General features: G+C 38.7%; 2 protein-coding genes across 3 annotated transcripts in view; one reads left to right on the plus strand and one right to left on the minus strand.

The window, feature by feature from the left end:
* The window catches only part of LOC119475761 (oligophrenin-1-like), a 30,325-nt gene extending 14,296 nt beyond the window's left edge, over window positions 1-16,029 (minus strand). Inside the window, exons 1-13 of the mRNA XM_037748768.1 lie at window positions 15,287-16,029; window positions 13,221-13,316; window positions 12,729-12,790; window positions 11,152-11,223; window positions 8,581-8,682; window positions 8,377-8,487; window positions 8,048-8,152; window positions 7,832-7,961; window positions 7,632-7,732; window positions 6,396-6,487; window positions 5,140-5,218; window positions 595-628; window positions 335-397 (exon numbers count right to left, since the gene is read on the minus strand). Of these exons, the coding sequence (XP_037604696.1) occupies window positions 335-397; window positions 595-628; window positions 5,140-5,218; window positions 6,396-6,487; window positions 7,632-7,732; window positions 7,832-7,961; window positions 8,048-8,152; window positions 8,377-8,487; window positions 8,581-8,682; window positions 11,152-11,223; window positions 12,729-12,790; window positions 13,221-13,316; window positions 15,287-15,440 (1,201 nt within the window). The 5' untranslated portion in view covers window positions 15,441-16,029. The remainder of the gene's footprint in view (window positions 1-334; window positions 398-594; window positions 629-5,139; window positions 5,219-6,395; window positions 6,488-7,631; window positions 7,733-7,831; window positions 7,962-8,047; window positions 8,153-8,376; window positions 8,488-8,580; window positions 8,683-11,151; window positions 11,224-12,728; window positions 12,791-13,220; window positions 13,317-15,286) is intronic.
* A 5,284-nt stretch (window positions 16,030-21,313) lies between these two features.
* On the plus strand, window positions 21,314-26,138 carry gjb1a (gap junction protein beta 1a). 2 transcript variants are annotated; one of them, XM_037747602.1, is made up of 2 exons: window positions 21,314-21,437; window positions 25,214-26,138. In XM_037747602.1, the coding sequence occupies exon 2, from the start codon at window positions 25,228-25,230 to the stop codon at window positions 25,948-25,950; it is 723 nt and encodes a 240-aa protein (XP_037603530.1). In that variant the 5' UTR covers window positions 21,314-21,437; window positions 25,214-25,227; the 3' UTR covers window positions 25,951-26,138. The 2 variants fall into 2 exon arrangements, with proteins under 2 accessions (XP_037603530.1, XP_037603529.1); XM_037747601.1 differs by lacking the exon at window positions 21,314-21,437 and adding an exon at window positions 21,987-22,112.

The raw sequence follows: 26,138 nt of genomic DNA on the forward strand, positions 1-26,138 counted from the left end.
ATTGGACAACTGGAGAAACATTTTGTGATTGTAAAATTATAAGGTTACATCTTCTACATTGGGCGTTTACGTTTTATCATGCATGTAGAGAAAGGGCTTTTGTTAAAGAAATAATTTAAAGAAAAAATCCTTTAAAAAGATGTGATGATTAAAATTCTCTACAATCTGAAATAGACTATTATTTAAGACTACTAGTATTGTGATGAAGGACATTTATTCCCTGCAGGCCTGGCATCAACATCTAACCTATGACTCAACTACGCCCCCTTCAGGGCAAGAAAGCAAACTAACAGAACTAAAAACAGCTGGAATAAACTTCTAATGGACCGTTTACCTTTTGTTTCGATGTAGTTGATGCACTTTCGCACAAACTTGAATCCAATTTCATTCAGTTCCACTATGGAAGTAAAAAAAAAAAAGAGCAGGTTTAACAGCAAACAATCATTTTAAGACAAATCTTCTAATTCTTAAAACATAAATACAGATGCGCTCCGTGACATGAGATGTAAAGTGAGACATCAAAGTATTACTATGTCTGTCTACAGCTCATCACATCAGCAACACAATATTAGAGGGTAATGATGACTGACTTACTTTCAGCTTGCTTGTGAATTGGGGAATGATAGATCTGAAATGAAAAATATGTAAAAAGAAAATTGAGGACCGTGAAACATATGGACAGCATGACGTCTTTCTTAAAACTGAAAATGAGAGAAACACTTGATGGCAGGAGGACACAAATCTGCTCCACTGAATCCAACTTCACTGATAGTTTATTTTCCAGTTTAAGTTTACCTTATGAGCGGATTCTAATTGCATGAAAATAATATCAATGGAAACAGAGAGAAAAATATGAAGGGACAGAATGTGTGTCTTGTTAACTGGTTGGGAACTAGAAAGTTTCCTGAATCAAAAACAACCAAACGAATAAAAAGGATTCAGTTTACTTGGGAGCAATTTGGTGAAGCTTTAAAATTAAAACCAGTACATGACTACAGTCATAGTCACCAGTAACTCACAGCCAGGACCATCCAACAACTCAAATCTATCCAAAGTAGCTTTTATATCCTATTCCTCCCCCAAAATAGCTGATTTTGTTATCAGTTTTTTCACTCTGTCACCATCCCCACTGATGGCTGTCAGAGGTCATGGCCAGCTACAGAGCAGCTGGAGAGAGTAGAGTCTTGTTCAAGGACTCCTCAGCAGGGACTAGTGCTTGTTGTTCTAGGTGGGTGAAGTGTGAAATATCACCAACTTTACTGTGTTATTGATTTAGACCTGAGAATAGAACTACTACTACTTCATTCATGGGAGGAAATTACTCAAAATCTCTCAAATCTAATATGTTCTGTTTTGGTATTTTCTAGGGCTGTCAAAGTTAACGCTACAATAATGTGTTAACGCAAATTTGTTTTAACGCCAGAAATTCCTTCAACACATAAACGCGATTTCGGACATTGTAGCGGGTTTCAAGCTAGAGTGAAGATACTGGCATCATATGAAACTAGAAATTAGGAATTCATTGGTACCAACCATGTCATACTAGCTTGTCGTGAAGGAGGATAAGTAACGCTCCAAACTTGCACTAAATTTTGGCGTGGAAAAACTGGCATGGCCATTTTCAAAAGGGGTCCCTTGACCTCTGACCTCAAGATACAGTATGTGAATGAAAATGGGTTCTATGGGTACCCACAAGTCTCCCCTTTACAGACATGCCCACTTTATGATAATCACATGCAGTTTTGGGGCAAGTTATAGTCAAGTCAGCACACTGACAGCTGTTGTTGCCTGTTGGGCTTCAGTTTGCCATGTTATGATTTGATTTGTACATTTGTACATTTTGAACAGATGCAAAAATGTGTGATTAATTTGCGAATCATCACAATTAACTACTGACAATAATGTGATTAATCGCAATTGAATATTTTAATCGATTGACATCCCTGCTGTTTTTACATGGCAATTAAAAAAATAAGATCACATGGTAGCTATGCTACAAAACTGATAAATCTGATCTATAGATGCAAAGATAATGAAGCTACCATCAGAAAAAGGAATTACTGACAGTGAAAACTATGGGGCCGTTATTGTAGCAAAACCATTTGCAAATGTGTGCGGAGAGTTAGGTAACTGTTTCTCAATCCGTGTGTTCATAATCAGATATGTAAATGTGTAAAAGAATCTCTAAATGCGTACTGAGATTTTTTAATGTGTACAGGAATCTGCAAATGTGTAATCAGAATCTGTGTGTGAATCAGATTTGTAAATGTGTAAAAAACAAATCTCCAAATCTGTATTCAGATTTGCAAGTGTATTGAGATTTGCAAATGCATAAATAAATCTGTAAATGCAGACATACACGTACACGTTTACAAATCTCAATATAGTTGCAAATCTGATTACGCACACACGGATCAAGATACAGTTATACAACTCTCCACACACATTTGCAAATAGTTTTGCTACAATAATGGTCTAATTTTTTCCAATATTTGAATGATTTTTTAATTTCAGTGGCTAAAAAGAAAATTGCCAAAACGTCCTCTTGCTTGGGGGAGTTTGGAGGGGAACATGCAAACATTTTTCTCTTAGTTCTACACTTTAATGCCAAATACTTTGAACTTGTAAGAAGTTCCAGTGGAAAGTGCACAAAAGAGGGCCTTGAGGCAATTTGTAAGTGTAGTATTACATAACAGTTGTCTGTTGGCGCACAGGTTCATGCATGTTAACCACTTCTTGGTTTGGAAATGTGACAAACTTTCCAAAAGAGACTTATGGACTGATGGACCAGCTGGCTGCCTGTAGAGACCGGCGTCGGCCTGCTTTTGCCTCCAGAGCTCCTGGAAATGTTTTATTATGGGCACAAAACCTCTGAAATTATAGTGTGTGTACTAGAGCTGCAAGTAACCACTATTTTTTATTATCGCTTAAATCTGCAGATAATTCTTGATTAATTGGTTAGTCGTAGAGCTGCAACAATTAATCGATTAGTTGTCAACTATTAAATAATCGGCAATTATTTTGATCATTGATGAATCAGTATGAGTAATTTTCTAAGAAAAAAAAAGTAAAAATTATCTGATTCCAGCTTCTTGAATGTGATATGAGTTAATCTATTATCAGTTGATCGACTAATCGTTTCAGCTGTAGTGTCTACTCTAAGCCAATAAGTATACAATGATAGGGAAATATTACTTTCTAGAGTACCAGATTAACACTGTACATTAAATGTGCAGGAAAGTCAGCATACTTTCAGAGCAAAGGTCTGGGCTCTGAAAGCAGAGCATTAGAAAGTTTCAAAAGATGCGTGCGGTATGAAGAGACACATGTTGAAACACATTACAGCATGCATCGACATGCTGCACAATGAGGCCCATATGAGCTAATAGAAAGCGTCTACATGACCGTACCTTATATGTCCGCTATTCAAAAGGCTAAAGGGCATGCAGAGTGTAATAAGTGGCAGAAGAGATTATTCTAACAGAACACCACAGAGTTGATCCCTGTCCAGAGTAGACCTGGCAGTAGTGCAGTGCAGCAGATGATTGCTAGACAATATTTGGGCAGAGTAGGTGGAAAAGCTCTTGTGAAATGTGCACGATATACAGAAGTGATGGGGGGAAGTTGCACAGGAAGAGGGGGCATTGAAAAAGTGTGCTTCTGTTATTTTCACATCCTCTGGTAGTGTTACCGTCTATTTGTTTTGTCCACCACTCACACGACATCCACCATTAAAACTAAACCGTCTAATATGACAAGAACTGCAGAGAAAGCAAAAAAAAACTTTAAAGCTACAACCAAAAGAGGAATTAACAATGTTTTACATTTTGCTAGTAAAGCAATGTGGTTTTTAATCGGCTCAAAACTGCTGAATACAAAGACAGACCGTGGGAGCAGAAAGGTTTGTCAGATTAAAGAGGACCTATTATGCTTGTTATGTTTTTCCCCTTTCCTTAAGTGTATTATATAGTTTTTTGTGCATGTAAAAGGTCTGTAAAGTTACGAAGCCCAAAGTCCGCGCCGAAGGGAGTTACTCTCCCCCACAGAATCACTGCTCCTGAAACTCCTTGAAGCCCCGCCTTTTCTTCTGTAACGTGGTGAGGTCACCAAGTAACACATTTTGCATAGCGGCTAGTTTGGCACGCCCTCTAACAAAGCTAGTTAGAGCGGAGATGGAGCGGAGTCCGAAGAGTTTGTTTCGGTTGACCAATCACAACAGAGTGGGCCAGCTGACCAATCAGAGCAGACTGGGCTTTTTGGGAGTGCGGGGCAGGAGCTCAAACAGAGCATTTCAGACAGAGGGTGAGGGCTGTAGCACAGCCGGTATTAGAAACATGTGTTTTTTGAACATTAAAGCATGTAAACATGTTCTAGTAGAAACCCAAAATACAAGAATGCACCTGAAAATAAGCACAATAGGTCCTCTTTAAACTCTTTATGTGGTTTCCATTAACACCTAAACATGATTATAAGATAAAAAAAAGAAAAAGAAATCACTGATTGTGTGAACCTAACCCCGCTGTGAGGTGCCAACTTCTAGCTGCACACTGAAACCATAATGTGCCTAACAAGCTTCCTACCATCTCACACATCTGTAATAGAGAAACCATAATGAGATCACTCATGCCTACGTGCTGCGGTGCTTAACAAAAGTCACACGTGAGCTGTCACATGATGGATTTGATAACAAAACATGATATTTTGTTTCTGTAATATAATGATGAATATGAATTATGAATATAAAACACTTTTAATTAGGTGCAATCTAATTAAGAAGCTGCCAATGACTTCATCTTCATAAATTATTATAAATAACAATTATTATAATTTTATCATAAATAAATCTTCCTAATTGTCGCTTCCTTCCCCCAAAAAGTTGTGATTACAGATTTAACAACCTGCTCAAATTTAAGGAGATTTTATTTAAAACAGGTTGGATAGTCTGTGATATGCAGATTGGAAGTGGAAACCGGCACTGTGGGTTTTATGTGTCAGCAGCACAATAGCCAGTAGCCATGTCTCCCCTCAGTAGCAGACTCCATATTGCATTGTAGATATTTTTTGGCAGTGAAGTAGTTTTCACAAAGAAAATATTATCTCGGAGAATCCAAACTGAGATGAGATGATAAATGAACTCACAGGCTCTTTTCCATCCATGGCCTCCATCCACAACTTCCTGTCTCCCTCCGATAGAGCTTGGAAAGTGACGGGCGCGTTTCTATGGAAACAGTAACAAATGCCATTAAAAGAGGCAAAGGTTGCAATTAAATTATTCAGTCACACGATGCACTGCTACAGCATCCAACCATTGTGAACATTCAGCCTTAAGGATCTTACACATTTTTCAAGCAAAACAGGGTGTACAAAATAACAAGAACGCCACAACAAGAAGTACTTTAAGCATCTTTGGAGTAACTGATTAAATCCCATGTGTTAATGATTGGAGGTAGCAAATGGAGACGAAGCGTGAAGAGATGATGAAAATCCATCGTTGCAATCTGTCTTCTGCAGAAGCAACAAACTTCCACTGCCAAATTTTACAGCTTGTAGGCGACTGAATCAATTGTTAACTAAGACAACTGTGCTACGAGTTTCAAGCTGCCAACTGCACTCATGAACTAACTATAAAAACTTTAAAACTCTTATAAAATAACTAACAACCCTGATATCTGTAGGATATGGCTATGTGGCTATGATGTTAGTGATTCCATGCATTTCCTGATTTGTTTCGAAGCTCGTGCATGTCAGTACGCCTGAATGGGACACCCGAACCAACCAATCAAACACTCGTATGCTGGCATCGCCCTATGTAAACTCCTTCCAGAGAGGTCAAAGGTCAGGGTCAGGTCCCAGCACCGTCCAGGAGCATTTCAGGCTCTCCTTATCCTGAGCTGACAACATTTATCTTCTACACTAGACAGCACTGCCACCTTCAGTTTAATCAAACAGCTTTCTCCTCATTGTTCAGCTCAAACACTGGCTGGCACAAATTAGCTGCTCAACATCCAGAGACACTTTCAAGCACCAGATGAATAATTCAAGCAGCTTTTAAACCTTTAACAACACCCCGTCGACACTCAAGTATTTCCACATATGTCAAGAAACCTGATTATGACAGAGCAGCCTATGGCTCTATTAAAATGCATTTTGTACCGAATGGCCTGCTTATATAAATATGAGCTTGTCTCGTTCCTTCCCCTGAAATCACCGACTTTGCCATCTGTTCCCAGCCCGTGCCCCGTTGCTTAGGGATTGTTTGGGCTACAGTCCATTTAGCCCTCACACTCTGTCCTTGTGAGCCACCTGTTCACCTCGACGCCCCGAACCTGTTTATCCCACAAGGCTTCTGTGTGTGTTGCCTAATCTCACAGTGTCTCGGGTTTGTTTGCGCTAACCTCTCGCTAGTTTCCACGTCAAAGCAAAAGCGCTTGTCTATGGACTCCGTCTTGCGGCGGAAGCAGGATTTCAGCGTCAGCTGCGTAGGGCCCTGCAGAGAGAGAGGGAGACAAAGTTGGTACGTGTGATGGAGACAATGACAGTAGAGCTAGCAGTTAGGGGTGGGAAAAAAATGAATAGGAGCATAGTATCGCTATATTTTGCATGCCAATATTGTATCGATTAGGGCTGATCCGAATGCCTCAAAGCTTCGATCGTTGCCATGGTATTCAACCTCCAAATCACTATTCTAATGCTTTGTTTTTATTTTTTCATTTTTTATATAAAAGTATGTAATAATAATGTATAAATCCCAAAATAGCCCATTGAATAAGATATAATCCCACATTATTCATATTCAACATTAATTATTATTAGTTATTCTCAGACGGATATCGCTGTTTCTTGTGTGTAGAGGTGCGTGTGTGTCCAGTAGTGTGTCAGCAGCACTGAAACGGGGCAGATGGAGACAAACAGACAGAAGAACATGTCAGCCTGCCATGCCCCGCTGCTCTGCAAAGCTTCGAATACCTTAAAAAATGTCTTACTTAAGCTTTGAAGCCCAAAAAATCGTATTTGGGACAGCCCTAGTATCAAAACGCGGACGTGAAGTTTCAATCTTTTATTATATAAACTAACCCCGGATGCTAATCTGTCTTTCAGAGGTTGAAGCGGGCTCAGTCTTAAATCTAGAGTGAAGATACTGATATCATATGAAACTAGAAAACCTAAGGAATCAATACTACCCAACCATGTCATGTTAGCATGTCAGGACGAATGCTAAATAACACTCCAAAGTTAACATTTTGGCAAGGAAAAACCGGCATGGCCATTTTCAATGGGGTCCCTTGACCTCTGACCTCAAGATATGTGAATGAAAACTCTGAGATGGACAGAGTGAAAACTGCATCTTAATAGATAAAACAGATGTTGACAAACTGCATAATCTGGAGTTGAAAAAATGTAATATATCACAATATATCACATGACAAAATATTTAAAATCGCAATAAGATCGTATCGTTACTTAAGTATCGTGATAGTATCATATCGTGGGGTCTCTGGTTATTCCCATCCCTACAAGCAGTCTGAGGATATAAACTGGCTACAGATACTGCAGACGTCAGAGCATGTTTGTCTGTCGCTACGAGTGGTTGATTTGTAGTAATAATTGCATATTTCCTTTCAGTGAAGCACCTGTTTCGTTGTAGGCTTCTGTTCACATGGCACCATGACCAGCTGTCTCCCCTCCTTGTGATACTTGCAGTAATATTTGACCCATGACACACCCAAAGCCCCTGTTGGGACAAAAAAAAAAAAAAAAACAGGTTGTCAGAGGGAATTCCAGCAAAAGCTTAAAAGTATCAAGCTTCTGCATAAACATCTAGTATACGTACATTTCTCCTGACAGTACAGATAACCCTCCATGGGCAGAAAACTGTGCATTTTACAGATCTGAGATGGGTGTTTCATTCTCTTCATCAGCTCCTCCATCTCCTCGCGAGTGCTCTCGTAGTTGTTTCTCGTCTGCGGGAAAAACCAGACAGCGCTTATGGACATCCGATTAAAGGATATTAAATCTCGCTAATGGCATCATTTTTTACACCACTCACGTTCTGCAAGCTGAGCTGCAGCTCTTGCTTGTAAGGCATGAAGTCCTGAGTCATCTCCACCGTCAGGTTGTTGAGCGTCAGAATGCTGTGAAGAAACGCCAGCACCTGTCCAACCAAAGCATGAATTACATACTTGAGACTGCTGTCGAGAAGAGCCAAAACAAAGCAAGCGCTGCCATAAAGAATGGATGTATGACCACTGGGATTTGTTTTTTATCATCCATCATCAAGTTCTCCTTCTAAAGTGCAGTGTGTATTTCCTCGATCTCTTGTTACATGCTCGTAGCCGCGAAGAGGAAGAGTGGGAGACCACAGGCAGCAGCACTCACCGGCTCCACCACATCAAACTTCTTCCTGTCCTGCACCTGATGGATCTGGTACACGTACTCCACCGACGATTCATAGAAGTTCACTCGCTCTCTGTCAAGGAGGTCATCAGCCTGTGGTAAAAAAAAAAGAAGGAAATTTCAAACTGTTTCCTCTCTCAGTTCTACATTTCACTACACAGCTGATGAATACTTGCAGTACTCCACCTCTTGAAGTTGACTCTCTTTCTTCTTGGCAGAGAGATTCAGGTGTTTGTCGACCTGGGAGTGATATTTCTCACTCTCTTTCTCGAACTTCTTTTTCTTTTCCTGCAGGACAGATGTGTTGATTGTGAAAATGGAAGATTAAATAAAGTCTTTATCTGGCACAGCTTGACTGACAAATAGTGTTTAGAAAATGTAAAATTATGAGCTGCTCTCAGAAAGTAATACGAGCAAGATTTTATGTAGATTTTATAGGCAGATTAATTAATACCAATATTTGATAGCTTAAAACATTAAATAATGTTGTCAATATTTATTTTTTTACATTAAAAAACATTTTTACAAAAGATTCCTTAAATTCTTTCAATTTTTTTAATTGTGAAGATAATATATACCGAGCAGTTTGCAGTTGAAACAATCTCTGTGGTGGTCAGACTATGTAATGGAGACACGGTGAAATCAACATATCTGCAATAGGCTAATATAACTCAGTTATTTCCCACCAGGGGGTTCTTATATAGTTGCCAAGGGGACATTTGGAGAAATTGTAGCTCAACTAATTTGATAAAATGGAAAATCCAAATAAAATAAAAAAATACATCCACTTGTTTCAATTGAGAGTGTGTAAAAACTTCTTAGCATGCGAGTAGAGGAATCTAAACAGTTAGCTAAAACAGTGATTCTCAAAGTGGGGTCCATGGCACTCTGTCAGGGGGTACGCAAAATAATTTACTATAAATTATAACATTGTGCTTTATCATTAAACAGTGCATATCTACAGTTGGGGACTATTTGTGCCAAAAAAACAAGCATATTGTGTCCATTACACCCACCCGCGTGGAAACTCTGATATGATTGTGACACATAGCAATAAGTTCATTATTTTTAAGTTGAAGCACTTACTAAAAGTCAGCCTTAGACTGGTAAATTTAAAGATCTGGATTTATTAGTAGTATGCCAATGATCAATTGCTTGAAATGTAGGCTATAAATGCTGTCCAGCTGAGTCCAAATACAATTTGAATATAATCACCCTCTGTTTTAAAGGTATATCAGTGGTATCAACAGTCAATAACATTGCAAATTTCCCTGCTTTGGGACTAATAAAGGACTATCTCATCTTAATATTGAAATGTGTTTCTGTTTATCACTATAAAACAGGTCTGAATTATTTGGGTTGAAACGTTTTAGAATACAAATAGTTCATGACATCTAAGAGTGCAAATGGTAGTAAGCATTATGCTTTATCAGTGTTACGGTTAAAAGGGGGTCCTTGGAAAATTCTCTCCCCTGTAAGGAGTCCCTGGCCCCAAAACGTTTGAGAACCACTTAGCTAAAAAAAAATCATAGTTGAAATAATAAACTGAAGGTAATGAATAGACAGTTCAAATAATTAAGTACATTTAATTCATAACCTGATTAAATAATTAGCTTAAGATAAACAAATATAGTTAACTAAAAGTAATTGACAATTGGTTAAACTGGACACCTAAAAGTAACCGATAAATCTCCTCTCCTAGTGGTAGCCTTATGACTGCAAACTTGACCAAACCGACCTAAAGATATAGTTCTTTAACGTCCAGTTTAAAATCAGTTCAAACAATCACATTTGAAACATGACAGCTGGTGCCGATGATGAGGTTCTTGAGTTCATCTGATAGGGCTTTGGGAGTCAGACAAAAAAGGTTGGGGACTAATCTAGTAAATTTTATTTTGAACATTTTCACTGTGTGAAATATTGTCTTCTTTCTAGAACATTGTTCACTCACATCTACTTTCTCATTGTAAAGGACATTACACCCCCTTTTCTCTTATTGAGAAACCCCTGATTTTCTTAACCAGTTCGTTATTAGTATTGTTGAATTGGATAGTTATTGTCATTATTTATTATTTTAAAAGCGGCCAAATACATATTCTTCTGAATAAGCTGCCGTAGTTATTGGAACAATCAAAATAAGTCGTTGAATTGGATTAGATTAGATTGTTTTTCAAAATATGATTTTAATATGAATTCATTTTCCAAGTCATCTACAGTAGGACCTGTATATCTCATGTACATTTCGATTCTTGCGGATTAAGTTAACATCAACACAGCAGCGAGACTTACAAAAAGCAGCTGGTTAATAAATACACCGAGGGAGAGAAACCCTCTTTTGAACACCGGAGCGCAACCAGAACGAAACTCAAATGTCATTGTGAATAATCAAGGGGATCTCCCGCAGAGTTTCCTGATGATTTTAAAAGCAGAATAAATCATTGGTGAAGGAGCGACACAGGGGGTTGGGGTCACCTTATGAAAACATGAGCTGTTCTCAACTACAAAACTGCTTTCAACAAAATATCTTTAAAGACTCAAAGAGGAAGAAGAGACTCATAAACGGGTTCATGTTTCACACATTCATTCATAAATAGATTTTGGGAAGTACCTCCTAACAACCTGTTTGGTCTGTGTAAGGACGGTTTTACATGTTGTAGAATGATTTGACTCTCCATGCATAGCAACAGCAGAACAGTGCTGACTCCAGAAAGGACTACTTTTGCCACATTCAGAGGAATCAGTAAAAAAAACACTCACTTTTGTAAGTCCTATTTGCTCCTTTCTGAACTTCTCCAACGGCTTGATAAGCAGATCAGAGGCGTTCTGAACCTGGACGGGAAAACATGGAGCAGCCGTTACTGCGGTGCATTTCTACACGCAAACACACATACTGTATTGCCATATGTAGGACACACTCTTTCACACAGTATGTTTGTAGATAAATTGTTATCTGTGGGGCACCAACGTGTTGAAAAGACTTTAAATATCTCAAGTGTAAGTCGTGAAAATGTGTTGTTCATAATAATGCTGCTCTTCCGCACCATCGCAAGCACAATTGACCAAATGACGTCCAGTTTTTGAATTAGATCTGTATCTAGAAAACCCAGTCTAACAGGAACTGCTGCTCCTGCTGCCAGGAGTTAATTGCTGACGCGTACAAGGATGAAACAAAGATTGAGTTTATCTGGCTTTGTCAAAAAGGAGAGATGTGCGAAAACTTGTGCGTAATAATAACATAAATTAGGAAAATGAAAGCAAATGGGTTAAAAGTAGGGCTGTCAATCGATTCAAATATTTAATCGTGATTAATTGCATGATGTCCATGATTAATGTGTGATTAATCGCAAATTAATCGCACATTTTTCATCTGTTCAAAATGTACCTTAAAGGGAGATTTGTTAAGTATTTAATACTCTTATCAACATGGGAGTGGGCACAAATGCTTGCTTTATGCAAATGTATGTACATATTTATTATTCAGTGTGCTGACTTGCCTCAAAACTGCATGTGATTATCATAAAGTGGGCATGTCTGTAAAGGGGAGACTCGTGGGTACCCAGAGAACACATTTACATTCACATATCTTGAGGTCAGAGGTCAAGGGACCCCTTTGAAAATGGGCAAGCCAGATTTTCCTCGCCAAAATGTAGCGTAAGTTTGGAGACTTATTTATCATTCTTTGAAACAAGCTAGTATGATATGGTTGGTACCAATGGATTCCTTAGGTTTTCTAGTTTCATATGATACCAGTATCTTCACTACAACCTCTGAAAGATTAATTCGATTAAAGCATTAAAGAAATTAGTGGCGTTAAAACGATTTTGCATTAACGTTTTATTATCGTGTTAACTTTGACAGCCCTAGTTAAAATACAACAGACACCATAAATAAAATATTCAGTATTTATAGTATAATAACATGTGAAATAACAGCATCAGAAGTGATTAAAAAAAGGAGTATGAAAGTGTACCAGCATGCAGGCAATATAGAACCATTATTTACAAAAAGGGAACAAGAAAACCAAGAGGGGAAGTGATAGCCTAATAATGACCAGCATTCCTCTCACAAGCAGACACAATGCCACGCAGTGCATCTAGGTGGGTGCATGTGTCTTGTGATAGAATATTCCAATTACCAGAGACAGATGGAATATCGACTATAACAATAAAGTGTTGTTTTTGCATCATAACAAACAGGAAGTTAGTTATCCATAACAGAATGTGTCAAAGATTTCCTGTGTGGTGGTCTAATCTTTAGTGCAGGATACGTTAGTGTGGTTTCTAATGTCTAAGGAGGAGGATGCAGTGTCAGCGTGGAGGAAGTCGATAACCCACCAGCATCATTCTGTCGTGCTCCACTTCCTGCAGGAGTCCGGCAAACTCCTGGAACGACTGAGCTGGGGGATGAAAACACAAAGATGATGACGACCGGAGTAAAGACATCGCGCATTCTTATCTTAAGTGTCTGACGCAGGAAACACAATTTGGAAAAGATTAGAATTAGAATAGACTTTATGATGATAATATTTCCAGCTATTTTTTTATGCACATTTGTCATTAAGCTCTGAGGCAGAGGTTTTTCCAAACCATTTTGTTTCCTGATTCCTCACATTTCATGCTGTGAGGAATTACCAAGACGTGGCTGCCAAAACATTTTCCTCTCTGCTGAGGTCAAGTCTTTTTTTAACAGCTTGTTCTGATGTAAAAAAAATATTTTTCCAAACTGTATAAGTAAACAAAGGCATGAAATGTTCTGTAAGTTCTCTGAAAGTCAGTTCATCATCATGACTTTAACAAGCAGTAAACATTAAATCTGCATTATCTTACCGATGTTTATCTCATCATCTGTTAGGGAGTCACCGATGACGTCGTACTGGAACATGCTGAGAGTCTGGGAGAACTTCTGAACTGCCAGAGAATAGCCTGTAATAAAAAAACAAACATTTAGTCCTTTTGAAAAAATCTGAATGGAGTTCCAAATACAACTATGATTATCAACAATTTACGATTCTTTATCATTTAAATTCAACCCAACTCTCGTAAAACTTTAAGCGCAGTTCAGGATTATTGTAACTGCCGTTTTTCTTTTTTTCTCTGGTAGGAAAGTCTAAAGTATGAAAGACCTCCTTGGCAGGGTTCATCAGCACAACAGCAGCCAGTATGCATTATTTTATCCCTGCTTAGTCAGGGTTTTTATTACCAAAACAAAACCGTCTGTCAGATCAATACTGTAGGGCTTTTTGCATGAGGAACTTGGCTGATGTACCTAGTATCATATTCTAAAAGCTTCCTTAAGTCCGTCTTCGTGTAATGGAACAGTTTTCAACCTTCTGTCATTTCACATGTTTTTTTTCCATCAACAAATCATGTGTTGTTTATTTTGGATTCTTGCTTTAATAATGGCTTTTTATAGGACTTTTATTGTAGACAAAGTGCAGGGCAGAACACATATTTCATAGCTCTTTACAGCTGGAGATCAGTGTTTAATGTGGAAAAGATATGTGACTTTCAATCAGTGCTCGAGGTGGGCCGGTACTCACGGTGCGCAGTACCGGCAATTCATCATTTTACTCTGCAGTGCTGGTGTTTTTGGCCTCATAAACAGTATGAACATAAAAACTATGTGGAGAGAAGAGAAGAATTAAATGTCCAGATGAAGGCTGTGATATGTATAAATAATAAAATAATCCTTTAATTGGTAATAATAATGGTCAAAAATGATGTAAAATTGCATAGTTTCAAGTCAAAAACCTTACAATTTTCTTGGGGGACGGTTCCTAAACCCAATATCTCTGAGTACCTTTTATTCACTGTAGAAATTCAGAATGTGTCCCTTTATCCTGCTGTATAATATGTAGGAGCATCCTGACTGTCTGGGACACTGCTCCTAAAACCTGAATCTATAGCTCACACCTCAGCTCTGCATGCATACCTGCCTGTGTGTCTGGCTGGCTGCTGTTGATTCCAGACTATAGACATCCTATAATATGTTATAGAGCGATACAACAAATAACACAGGAAAGCACTTGAAGTATTAACACTATACACAAACACACCACCTTAACCCTATAATGTTCCAGTTGGGATATTATTGGAGTATTATAGGCCTACTATAGAATATGCATAGCCCTAGTATAATAATATAACAATAAAATCACAGCTGATTGTGACTGACACAGTATAATATGCTTAAAGAAATAATGACTAAATAGGAGTCAGTCGCAAGAAATTGCTGATGCCGGCTGATACACATGCCAACATGTGAATAAAAGGAGTACTGGCACTTTCAATGAATATCTCTTGGTGCAGTTGACCCCAACAAGAGCACTCGTGACCTCTGGCTATTCTGTGGACTGAATATACAGTAGGACCCTCTGCAGCACTGTCTGCAGCTACAGCACCTACAATGACAGTCTGTCTACGAGGTGAAAAGCTGCTCACTGCTGATTTGGACAGCTGAATGGGATCTTAACAGTGTTTCTCCTTCATGGGTGCCACACTGACCCAAATATACACATCTAGTGTGTGCTGTCATACTGGCCCTGGTCCAAACTACCAGTGGTGGGACTGGTCCCACTCTACAAGCAGCAGCAGAGAGATGACATCACACAGAGAGGAGAGAGGTGGAGAAGCAACACAAGAAGACAGCTGTTGTGTTATTTTGGGAACAAACAGAGCCGGTCATCCTGCACATCTGTGCCTGATCTATGGCCTTTCAGAGGGGGCTGTTTGGTCCTCTCCCAGGGGAGCACTAGCACCTCCTTCCCACCTCCCACCTCCCACCCACACTGATCCTGCAGGCCCTTCAAAAGGCCCCACTGATGCTGATCCTCAGTCACACCACTATATCCGCTAGCACTGTGTAAAACTACTAAGAGAGATCTTCTGCTTACCTTTGATAGTAGTGATCACACTGTTGCCATCTTTGATCAACTCTTTGAGGAACTTGCTGGTCCTCTCCAGCTCCACTTCATAGCACTTGAGAGTCTCTCTGAACTCCGGACTGTCCAGATAGCAGTCGCTGAACTCCAGAGGAGGATGCCCCATCTTCTGGACAGCTGGCTTTCACACAATAGAAACACTGAGTTGGTTCTAGTGAGCCACGCAGCCTCCTGTACGCTCGTCTACCGCACACTACCGCACACTGCTCATAGCTGCTCAGTAGAAGCGACTCCTCACTCCCGTATGTCTAAGTGGAGCAGGAACCATGGTGTCCGTGAGAGCCTGCTGCTGCTGGTCAAGTATGAAGTGCACTAAACAGCGAAGAGGCTCCCTTTTTTATTCACTTCCCTGTTTTCCTCGTCTGACGCGGTTTAAAATGCAATTTAGTCGTCTCCTAGTCCTAGTCCTCTTTACCACTTTTTCCTTGTTGCGGTGTCGTGATTAGCAGAGCGGCTAGAATTCATTTGGAAGCGTCCCATTCTGAAATACTTCACCCTTTCATGAAACCTCCTTCCATCCTTTACCGTGGTTTGAAATCGATTTTTAATTTGTAAAGTTAACAGCACCCTATTAAACCACTTAATATGTGTTAGTAAATAAATATATTTTCAAACAGAGGTATCATACACGCCCGTTAAGCCCCACATCTTTACAAAGAGCGTAACACAGAGCTGAATGGGACGTAACCAGCTGGCTACAGACTCACTAAAAACTTCCCCTTTTCCACACCCAAGAGGTTCTTAAAGGGGCTGCTGGACAGTTGCTGTATTGTGCCGACGATGCTGCATTCAGGTACTGTCGGAAATCTGCACAGTTAGGATGCTGAAGTCATTAATGGGCCAAAACAAATTGGTAATAATTACAGGGAAAGCAGGAGTGAAGGAAAAATAATAGCGCCCTGGTTATACATATGTTATAAATAAATAAATAAATAAATAAATACATTTAAAAGAAGGAGAAGCACAAAAATATACAATCTGAAGGAGATTACATTGTGCTTTATATTGCATTTATTTTAGATATACAATACATTATGCCCACAGTCCGCATCTAATCAGCTGATAGAATAAAGACAAGTTTCTACATATTTTCTTGAGGTGCAGTGGTCACTTAAAGCAGTGGTTCCCAACCCACAAATGGTCATAAAATAAATCTGAGGGGTCACAAGATGGTGAAAAAAACTAAAATATTTCTCTTTGTAATTCTGCTGCATAAAAATCAGGTATTTTAATTTGGAATTTCTAATACCCTTTTTCCCACTGTGAATTACTGTATAATTTTAATCTTAGAAACATAGACTGTATATAAGAAGTGGACGTAGTCACCATAACGTCACCCATTGGTTTATGGACTGCCGTTTTGAAACTTTGAATTCTGCATATTGGCCGTCGCCATCTTGTTTTTTTGAAACCAGAAGTGACACGAGAGGGTGGAGCTAAGTACAACCGAACGCTGAATGAGACATTTTCAGACGACCAAAAAGGTTATAATAAACTTCCATGAACTGAAAACACACTGTGAATGAGTTAAAGTGATAAGACGAAAACACGGACAACTCCTAGACCGGACAACGCCGTGGTAGCGACCTGTCAATTACAAGGTTGCCCCGCCCGAAAGCAGACCTTGCTTTATTGTCTATTTTATTCTAAATGGGACCATAATTGACTAAACGAACATCATGCTGTATTGAAGAAGTCTTAAAACTAGCGATTGAGACCATAAAGTCATGTTTACAATGTTTACTGAGGTAATAAATCAAGTGAAAAGTAGGGTCATTTTCTCGTAGACTACTATACAATCAGATTTCATTTTACAACCAGAGGAGTCGCCCCCTGCTGGCTATTAGAAAGAATGCAAGTTTAATGCACTGCAGGATTGGCTTCACTTTTCAGGTTTCCCACTGCTTAAAAAGTAATTGAATAAAACAAAGGTGTAAAAAAATACTTTTTGGTTGAACTAGTCACAAGCAGTTGTTGCAAGTGGACATTGCTTTATTTTAAGGGATTGCAAGCCTGAAAGGTTGTGAACAACAAGGTTAGAAAAGTGGGTTTATGATCAGAAACAGGAAGAAATACCACCAATGGGGTGCTCTTGAGCAAGGCCATCAACCCTCAACTGCTGCAGTGACCAACAGATCAGGCTCTGGTTGTAATGGGCAGCTTCTCGTGTGAATGTGGACGTCCTTGAATACATGAAATAAAGGTTCAGATTGCTTATATCTTTATAGGTCTTTAGTCGAAGCTACTGTAACGCTTTGTGTTGGATGAAAATAAATTTAGTTTTCAAAGCAGCTCACCATACAGACACACCTGCACGGACACATTAATGTGTGGGGCCCTGAACATATCATGTGGTTATTCTGCAGTGAGTCAGGTCACACCTGCATGTGACTGGGTGTGTGTTAATATAACTGGTCTGTTCACAGCAGGTAGCTTCACCAGACTTAGTTTACACAGGAGTGGCCCTTACAGCACACACCTACAATAATCCTGCCAGATTTTTAGATTTACACAGTGGAAACATCAATGTAAAAACTATGTCATCACACACTACTATTACTACAATATTATTATAATAACAAAAGTATTAAGGTCATTTGTCTCAATTGAGTACCACTTTAGGAATATCAAAGAAATATCAAGATGTGTCTGAAAATGGACATGATTATTGATCACTGCATGATGACAAATGTTGTGTAATGACTTGACAGATCTGCAGGCATGTTTGTGTCGTGAGAGGCCTGTGTTGAGGTGTTGCACTTGAGGAGAGTAGAGTTGGATCACTGAACAAACTGCCGTTGGTCACTTTCTCAAGACTGGATTACCTTCTGCAGAGTAAGAGAAGCAAAATGTTGCAGTAAGTGTTAATGACCTCCAGATGTCATTATTCAGACTGAACTGAAGCAGGGGACCACAGTTATCCTGCAAACACACACACTGTTTTAAATGCTTTATTTTGTATCCAGTTACATCACAATTATGCAGCATTCAGTCATTTATATCTTCGCTTATTGATATTTGTAAAAGGGACTGGTACTTTATCAGTTTATCTGAAAAAGCTTCATCCGTGTACAGGTCTCTCATTTACAAGAACAACACGAGGAGTGTTAGAAATGTTGCAGAACAGGTCATGAGAGATTTTAAGTCATCTTGGAATCCCACAGGAATGTTTGCACACAATGACATCCCTTAACAACGACACATGTCTAACAGCAGCAGCAGTTAATGTCGACAACATGGTCATGTCATGTAGTATAGATGTATAGATAGTATTCAGTGGTGGAAGAAGTACTCGGATGATTTTCTTAAGGAAAAGTATATACCACAGTGTAGAAATTCTCTGTTACAAGTGCTGCATTAAAAACTTTATGTAAAAGTAACAAAATTATTAGCATCAAAATATACTTAAAGAACCGAAAATAAAAGTCTTCATTATGCAGAAAAATACATATTATATTATTGGATTATAATTAGTGATGCATTAATGTGTTCATCACTTCAATGTTGCAGCTGGCGAAGGTGGAGCTAATAATTACTTTACATACTGCGGGGTAGCTTAACCTATAATAATATATCCTAACGTATCAGTTGATTTGTATTTTTTTTATCAATAATTTAAATCAGCAAATTAAACAGTAACTAAAGATATCAAATAAACGTAGTGGTGTAAAAAATACAATATTTGCCTCCAAAAAATAGTTGAGTAGAAGTATAAAGCAGCATAAATAGAAATACAAGTACCTTAAAATTGTACTTGAGTAAACACGCAATGTGTGCAACTAGTGTTGATCAGAGTCAGAATGCATCAAACAATGCAGATGTTTTTTTCCAGTCTAAGCTTAACCTGACTCAAACCAAATTTTATTCACATCCCAGACACTGACATCCGATTGAATTATTGTGCAGTTTATTAGCCCGAAAGTGACATTTTGCTTGCATTTGATACTGTTGATCATAATAATTTGTTTTAAAAAAAACTGCTTTCCATTGGTTTTGATGATTCTGCTTACTGCTGGTTCAGATCACATCTTTCTGCTAGAATTCAGACTGTTGTTGCCAATAGCTTCAAATCAAGTCCACACAGTTGATAAAGGTGTCCCGCAAGGGTCAATATCGGGACCCCTGCTATTTATGCACATAAATAATTTCTATTTTCAAAATCAACATTGCAGTGTCCATTTTGATGCTTACAACCTATTCTATTAATCAGAGAGCTTGTTCTAGACTCCGTAAAGCGTAAGAGCATGATAAATACTTACGGTTTTGGCTAGATATCAGAAATAGAGCTAGTTGTCTCACCGGCTGCTGACGAGGCTGATTGAGACTGACTGTAGTTAGCTGTGATTATGACTATAGCCATGGGATGACATAGCTTTGGCTGTTGCTGTCGCCGTGATTGGCTGTAGCCATGGCTGTGCTTTGGTTGTGATCATTATGGCCGTGACACATTAGTTATGGGTGTACTACATGCAGGTTGTACAGTATATGTGCAGTGAATTGACATGGTTGCTGGCTGTAACGAAGTTGTAATGAAGCTACTGTATACCTGAATTCTGGTGTTTTTGTTACACATCTGTTATATCTGATAAAAGCACCGCAGGTTCAAATCTCAATAATTGTATCCACAGTGGCAGCTTCAACCAGCACAGCCAGGCAGAGCAGCTGCAGCTTTTTCATGGAAAAGTAGGCGGAAATGTGTTTTTTATAGTCAGTCACAATTGTGAGCGGTGGGTTAACGTGTTTTATTTACAATTTATAGACTTAATTAACACATTTCTTCTATACAGTCATTAAAATTCTTACATATCCCGACCCAGATATTGACCATAACCTGTATGTAAGAAGTGGACATAGTTACCATGACGTCAACCATTGGTTTGTAGATTGCGTTTTAAAGCCTCGAGTTTGGCATTTTTGCCGTCGCCATCATGTTTTTTTAGCAATTAGAAGGGACACGAGAGGGTGGAGCTAAGTACAACCGGACGCTGAATGAGACGTTTCTATACGACCAAAATGTTACAATTAACTTTCATGAACTGAAAACACACTGGGAAAGGGTTAATGTTGTAAGACGAAAACATGGACAACTCCCCAGACCGGACAACACTGTGGTGTTACCTGTCAATCCCAAGGTAGCCACTACCTAAAGCATCCCCTGCTTTATGGGCTATTTGACTCTAAATGGGACCATAATTTACTAAATGAACATCATGCTGTATTGAAGAAGACTTGAAACTAGCGATTGAAACCATAAACTGATGTTTAATCAAGTGAGAAGTAGGCTCATTTTCACATAGACATCTATACAATCAGACTTCTTTTCCTGCTGAAATAATGCAAGTTCAAGGCACTTCCACATTGGCTTTGGGTGCGAGGGAAAGCAAAATTTACTGTGAGTGAACTTTAGTTACTTAAAGGTACAAAGTAAAAATGCTTGAATGGATTTTGTGGAAATGCTTCAATACATATTTATTATTTTAAGTTATGTAGAAGTACTCCAACACATCACACCGCTAATGAGGTTATTCGGTTTCAAAAAACGAGCCATTAATCCCACAGGAATACGTCAAACTTTGGTCCCATGGAGGACAGAGTGAGCAGGTTGAGTCGGTGATTCGATATTAGGCGGGCAGCAACAATGTGGATGTAAAGGCTGAGGAGAAAAGCTAGATGATTATTATGATAACAAACTCATGTTCTCTTATCTTAAGATTTTATGGGTCACTCTTTGTTGTAGACCTTTAAGTTTTACTCCATATTGCGTCAAAAACACCCTCCACTTCCCCTGCAGAACACAGCACAATGAGGACGTGAGGACAGACTGCAGTCCCCACACAGATTCCTCAGCTGGGCAGAAATTAAACCGTTTGATCTGAACTCTGAAGCCGTTTGTTTGGTGTCTCTAAATGGGGCTATTGTATGCAAATATGGCGCACAGAAGCATATGACCTCTCCAGTGCAGGGCAGTGGCTAGTGTGAGGGGAATCATTAGCAATGCAAAGTCATGGTGCTCTGATACTCTTGTTCACAGTCACAGATTGAAAAAAAAAATCTGCTAACGTAAATGTTTCTGGATGTGCTTTATACCTAACTACAGCTGAGGGTAAGTCTGCTTCAGTTCTAACTCTGTTATCAGGTCATATAGATGAGGACAAGATAGTTTTCAGTGTGTTCAGATGGTTAAATCTGCGTTTATGGGTAGTTTATACTTTACTGTTATGTCTCAACTTGGCTGATGAATTTGGAAAATGTGTGTATATACAGTTAAGAGTTACAGATAAAACTGTGACACTCCAGCAAGTATGAGTTTCTAAAAAAATGTCAAAGAAAAAAATGCCTTTCTCATGGTGATAATCAAACAAAATGCTATTTATTTCGCAATCCCTAAGTCATGTTTATGTATAGCTATATAGCCGGTCATGAAGTCGAATTTTCAGATTCTCATCATAAGTTTATAACCAGAAAATATCTTCTCTAATGCACATCAAAACACTTTGAGACCACAAATTATATTCCCACCAAGAATTAAAAGCGTTACAGACACTGTTAGGTTTTGGCACAGATGCCCACTTTGCATGCTACACCATGGCGACTGGTGAAAGCATGTCACATGACGCACGGTGCCAGACTTCAGTGTTGCACTCTTAAGTGGCCTGCCAACTGCAGAGGGGGGCAGAGAGGCATCCTTCTTCTCTGGATTCACATCCATGCCAAACCAGCGGGTCAACATTTTCCTCCACGCTGCCTCCTATGCCTCTTACACCTCCTGCTGAGCCGGGTAACAACTCTGACATTTATACTAGACTAGAAATTCAAACATGTTGGGGGCACAGGTCAACCAATAATGATCAGCACACAGGAGATCAAAAATGTTGGATGCTTTGTTGCCTTGAAATTAATTCTGGACTTGGAAAAAATAGGATTTACTAATGTGGTGGAAAGAAGAAAAAGTAGATTACTTTAGATCCAAGCATCCAAAGTGCTCTAACCTAAGTTAATTTTGAGTGTACTAGTTTCTATAAAGGTACAGTATGATGTGAACTATTATTAGCACTAAATTTGTTTATTTTTTTTAATTTGTAGTTATGTTTGTAAGTTTTCTTCTAAATACTTGCTTAGCTTCTTTAATAATCTTTCAATCTCTTGAGTCTCTGGTCATCACTGGAAAAGCCGGATGGACAACAGAAGTTTGGGAGTTGAAGCTGCAACCTTTTCACTGTGAAGCTGCAGTGATTATTTTCATTGTCGATTAATCTGCAGATTTTTTCGATTATTCGGTTAATCGCTATAAGAAAATATTGAAAAATGGCAATTCCTCAAGTCCAAGGTGACCTCCTCAAATCGCTTGTTTTATTCGACCAACGGCCCAAAGATATTTAGTTTATCACGTATAAGACAAAGAATATCAGCAAATCCTCACAATTGAGAAGCTGGTTCGGTATTTTTGCTTGAAAAATAGCTCAAAATAGTAGCTGATAAATCAGTCAGCTAATTTATTACTCATCTAATTATTTCAGCTCTTATGTAGTCTGTTTAAACTATATTAAAATCTGCCGTGACTGAGGGGCCAGCTTTGACCATACTTGTCGATATAAGACAAAATAGCACTACTTCATTATAAGTAAAGATGTTAAGCTGTTTTCAAGGGATTTTTTTCAGCAATTAAAGCGAGAATATACTTAAAATGAAAAAGAATATGTTTTCTCCATTTAACTTAACATTTACATTTAACTAACAGTAACCTCTTTGATACATTCTGCAAAAAATGTATACATTTAATAAGAAAGTTATTAGCGTAAGAAAAAAAGGTTATTAACATTTTTCAACAATTAGTTTTCAAGGTATCTACTAATCAGGAGCTGCATTAAGGTTATGCTGTATTAAGTGAAAACAAGAACAAATTATTTTTAATAGAAGTGTGACAATTTGAGACATATTTGGGGAAGGGGATGTTATTTTAAATACAGTTTGGATTTAAAGCTAAACACGGCACTGACCTATGTATATATGCATTAAAGGAAATTGTAAACAAATATAGAGGTAAAAATTCATCAGTTTTTATGTGTTTTATCGATGCTTCTAAAGCTTTTGACCGTGTTAATCATAGAAAGTTGTTTATTAAATTTAGTCAAACAGGGGTGCCCAATTACATTGTGAGAATCCTGGCTTACTGGTATGCTCACCAGACTATGCAAGTAAAATGGGGCAACAGTGTCTCAGCCTCATTTGGGGTTAGCAATGTTGTCAGACAAGGGGGAATTTTGTCCCCAGTTCTTTTTAATTTATATATTGATGATCTCTCCATGCAATTGAAAGCCTGTAATACTGCGTGCATGATTGGAAATACTTTAGTGAACCATATCATGTATGCTGATGATCTTGTGGTCTTTAGTCCAAGTAGCGCTGGTCTTCAGCAGCTCCTTAATGTATGTTCTGTGTATGGTGTGGAACATGATATCCAATACAATGCCAGTAAGAGTGTAGTCTTGACCTGTATAACGAAGGAGGACAAATGTCTAAAATTTCCAGACTTCAAATTGTCTGATAACAATCTTTGTGTCTGTAATAAGGTAAAATATCTTGGACATTTCATTACTGAAGATATGACAGATGATGATGATATTTATAGGCAATGCCGCAAGATGTACGTACAAACAAACATTCTCTTACGGAAGTTTAGTATGTGTTCAGATAGAGTGAAGATGTCTCTGTTCAGGGCATATTGTACACCACTATATAAAGCCCATTTGGGGTCAAACTATAAAAAAGCGAGCTTACAGAGACTTCAGGTCGCATATAATGATGCAATGAGAATATTACTAAAAAGACAGAGATGTTCCAGTGCAAGTGAAATGTTTGTGTCTGCAGGCATAAATACTTTTCAAACTTTATTAAGAAATCTCACGTACAAATTTATATGCCGGCTTAATCACTCTGAGAATGACTTAATCTTGCGGTTGTCTAACATCAGATTTAGCACTACACGGTACCAATCACAGCTGTGGAGGCACTGGTATAGTTCTTTATATGTTATTGATGTATGCATATATATTTTTAATATTTATATTTTTAATATCTTTTAATCATTACTTTTTATAGTGCTTCCTGTACTGCAATGTATTATATGTGATGTATTGTTGTTGTTTTTTCTTTATTCTTATCTGGACCTTGAGTCTGCAATAAAGTTTGAATTGAATAAAATATGTAGGAAAACATGGTGGCGGATGCTGGGTGGTCAGTTAGTGATGCAGTCGGCAAATTTACACAATACAAAATTATACTCAGATATTATGATATACCAGCTAAACTTTAAAAATTGGCCGTACTGTTATTCCAATTACTATCAGAGGTGTAAAAATGAACAAGGTATGTTGATTCATTTAATGTAGGAATGTTTTTTTGTTTCTCCTTTTATGAAATGAGTAATCACAAGTATTGGAGAGGGAGTGGTTGCAAAATATTATTATTATTAATAATAATAATAATAATAATAATAATAATAATAATAATAATAATAATAATAATTATCGAGGGAAGTTTGGTTTCATTTTTGTAATTTATACAAAAAAAGACACAAAATAGGAGGGCAATACTCAGATTTTTACTGTGAAAATGTTGTATTTATGTTGTATTTTATTTGTACTTTTATTTATGTTAATCTGTTTATGTTATTTTTTCTATTAGCTACTTTTATGTGCTCAACTGATTTGTTCTGTTTATTCTGCTCCATATTCCTCAGTGATTTAGTGTAGGTTTGTTTTGTCTTGTGTTGCATTATGTTCTTTTTTTTATTAGAAAAGCTTAAATTACAAAAAAAATAAAGTCATATTCAGCAAAATATTCTCTCAGCTGTTGACCCTTTGGTGTGTTCTCCATCAGACCCGGAACCGAAGATGAACTGGGCATCATTTTATGCCGTCATCAGCGGTGTGAACAGACACTCCACAGGCATCGGTCGCATCTGGCTCTCTGTCCTGTTCATTTTCCGTATCCTGGTTCTGGTGGTCGCGGCGGAGAGCGTGTGGGGCGACGAGAAGTCCGGCTTCACCTGCAACACCCAGCAGCCGGGCTGCAACAGTGTCTGCTATGACCACTTCTTCCCCATCTCCCACATCCGCCTCTGGGCGCTCCAGCTCATCCTGGTCTCCACCCCCGCCCTCCTGGTAGCCATGCATGTGGCCCACCGCCGCCACGTCGACAAGAGGCTCTACAAACTGTCGGGGCGGACCAACCCCAAAGACCTGGAGCAGATAAAGACCCAGAAGATGAAAATCTCAGGGGCTCTGTGGTGGACGTACGTCATCAGCTTGATGTTCCGTATTGTCTTTGAGGTCACCTTTATGTATCTGTTTTATATGATCTACCCCGGTTACAAGATGATCCGGCTGGTGAAGTGTGACTCGTACCCTTGTCCCAACACGGTGGACTGCTTCGTGTCGAGGCCCACAGAGAAGACTGTCTTCACCGTGTTCATGCTGGCTGCGTCGGGGGTTTGTATTTTGCTCAACATCGCGGAGGTGGTCTTCTTAGTGGGGAAAGCCTGCAGTAAGCAACTGCAGACTGCTGGAGTCTCGACTATGGGGGCTTGGATCCAAAAGAAGCTCTGCTCGTACTAACAAAACACAGATTTCATACCTGCACAAAGGGACATATATGTGACCTTAGATCCAGGTAACGGCCATTGATTTAAAGGGACTGTTTGTAAGAATCAGAAATGCTTGTTAACAGCGACACCTGTGGCCGTTAAGTCAACAAAAGTCAGCGTCGGGCTCGAGCTTGTGCTCGCTCTAAATAGACATGAATG

The sequence above is a fragment of the Sebastes umbrosus genome, chromosome 17 (genome assembly GCF_015220745.1).
Source record: "Sebastes umbrosus isolate fSebUmb1 chromosome 17, fSebUmb1.pri, whole genome shotgun sequence".
In the NCBI taxonomy this organism is placed as follows: domain Eukaryota; kingdom Metazoa; phylum Chordata; class Actinopteri; order Perciformes; family Sebastidae; genus Sebastes; species Sebastes umbrosus.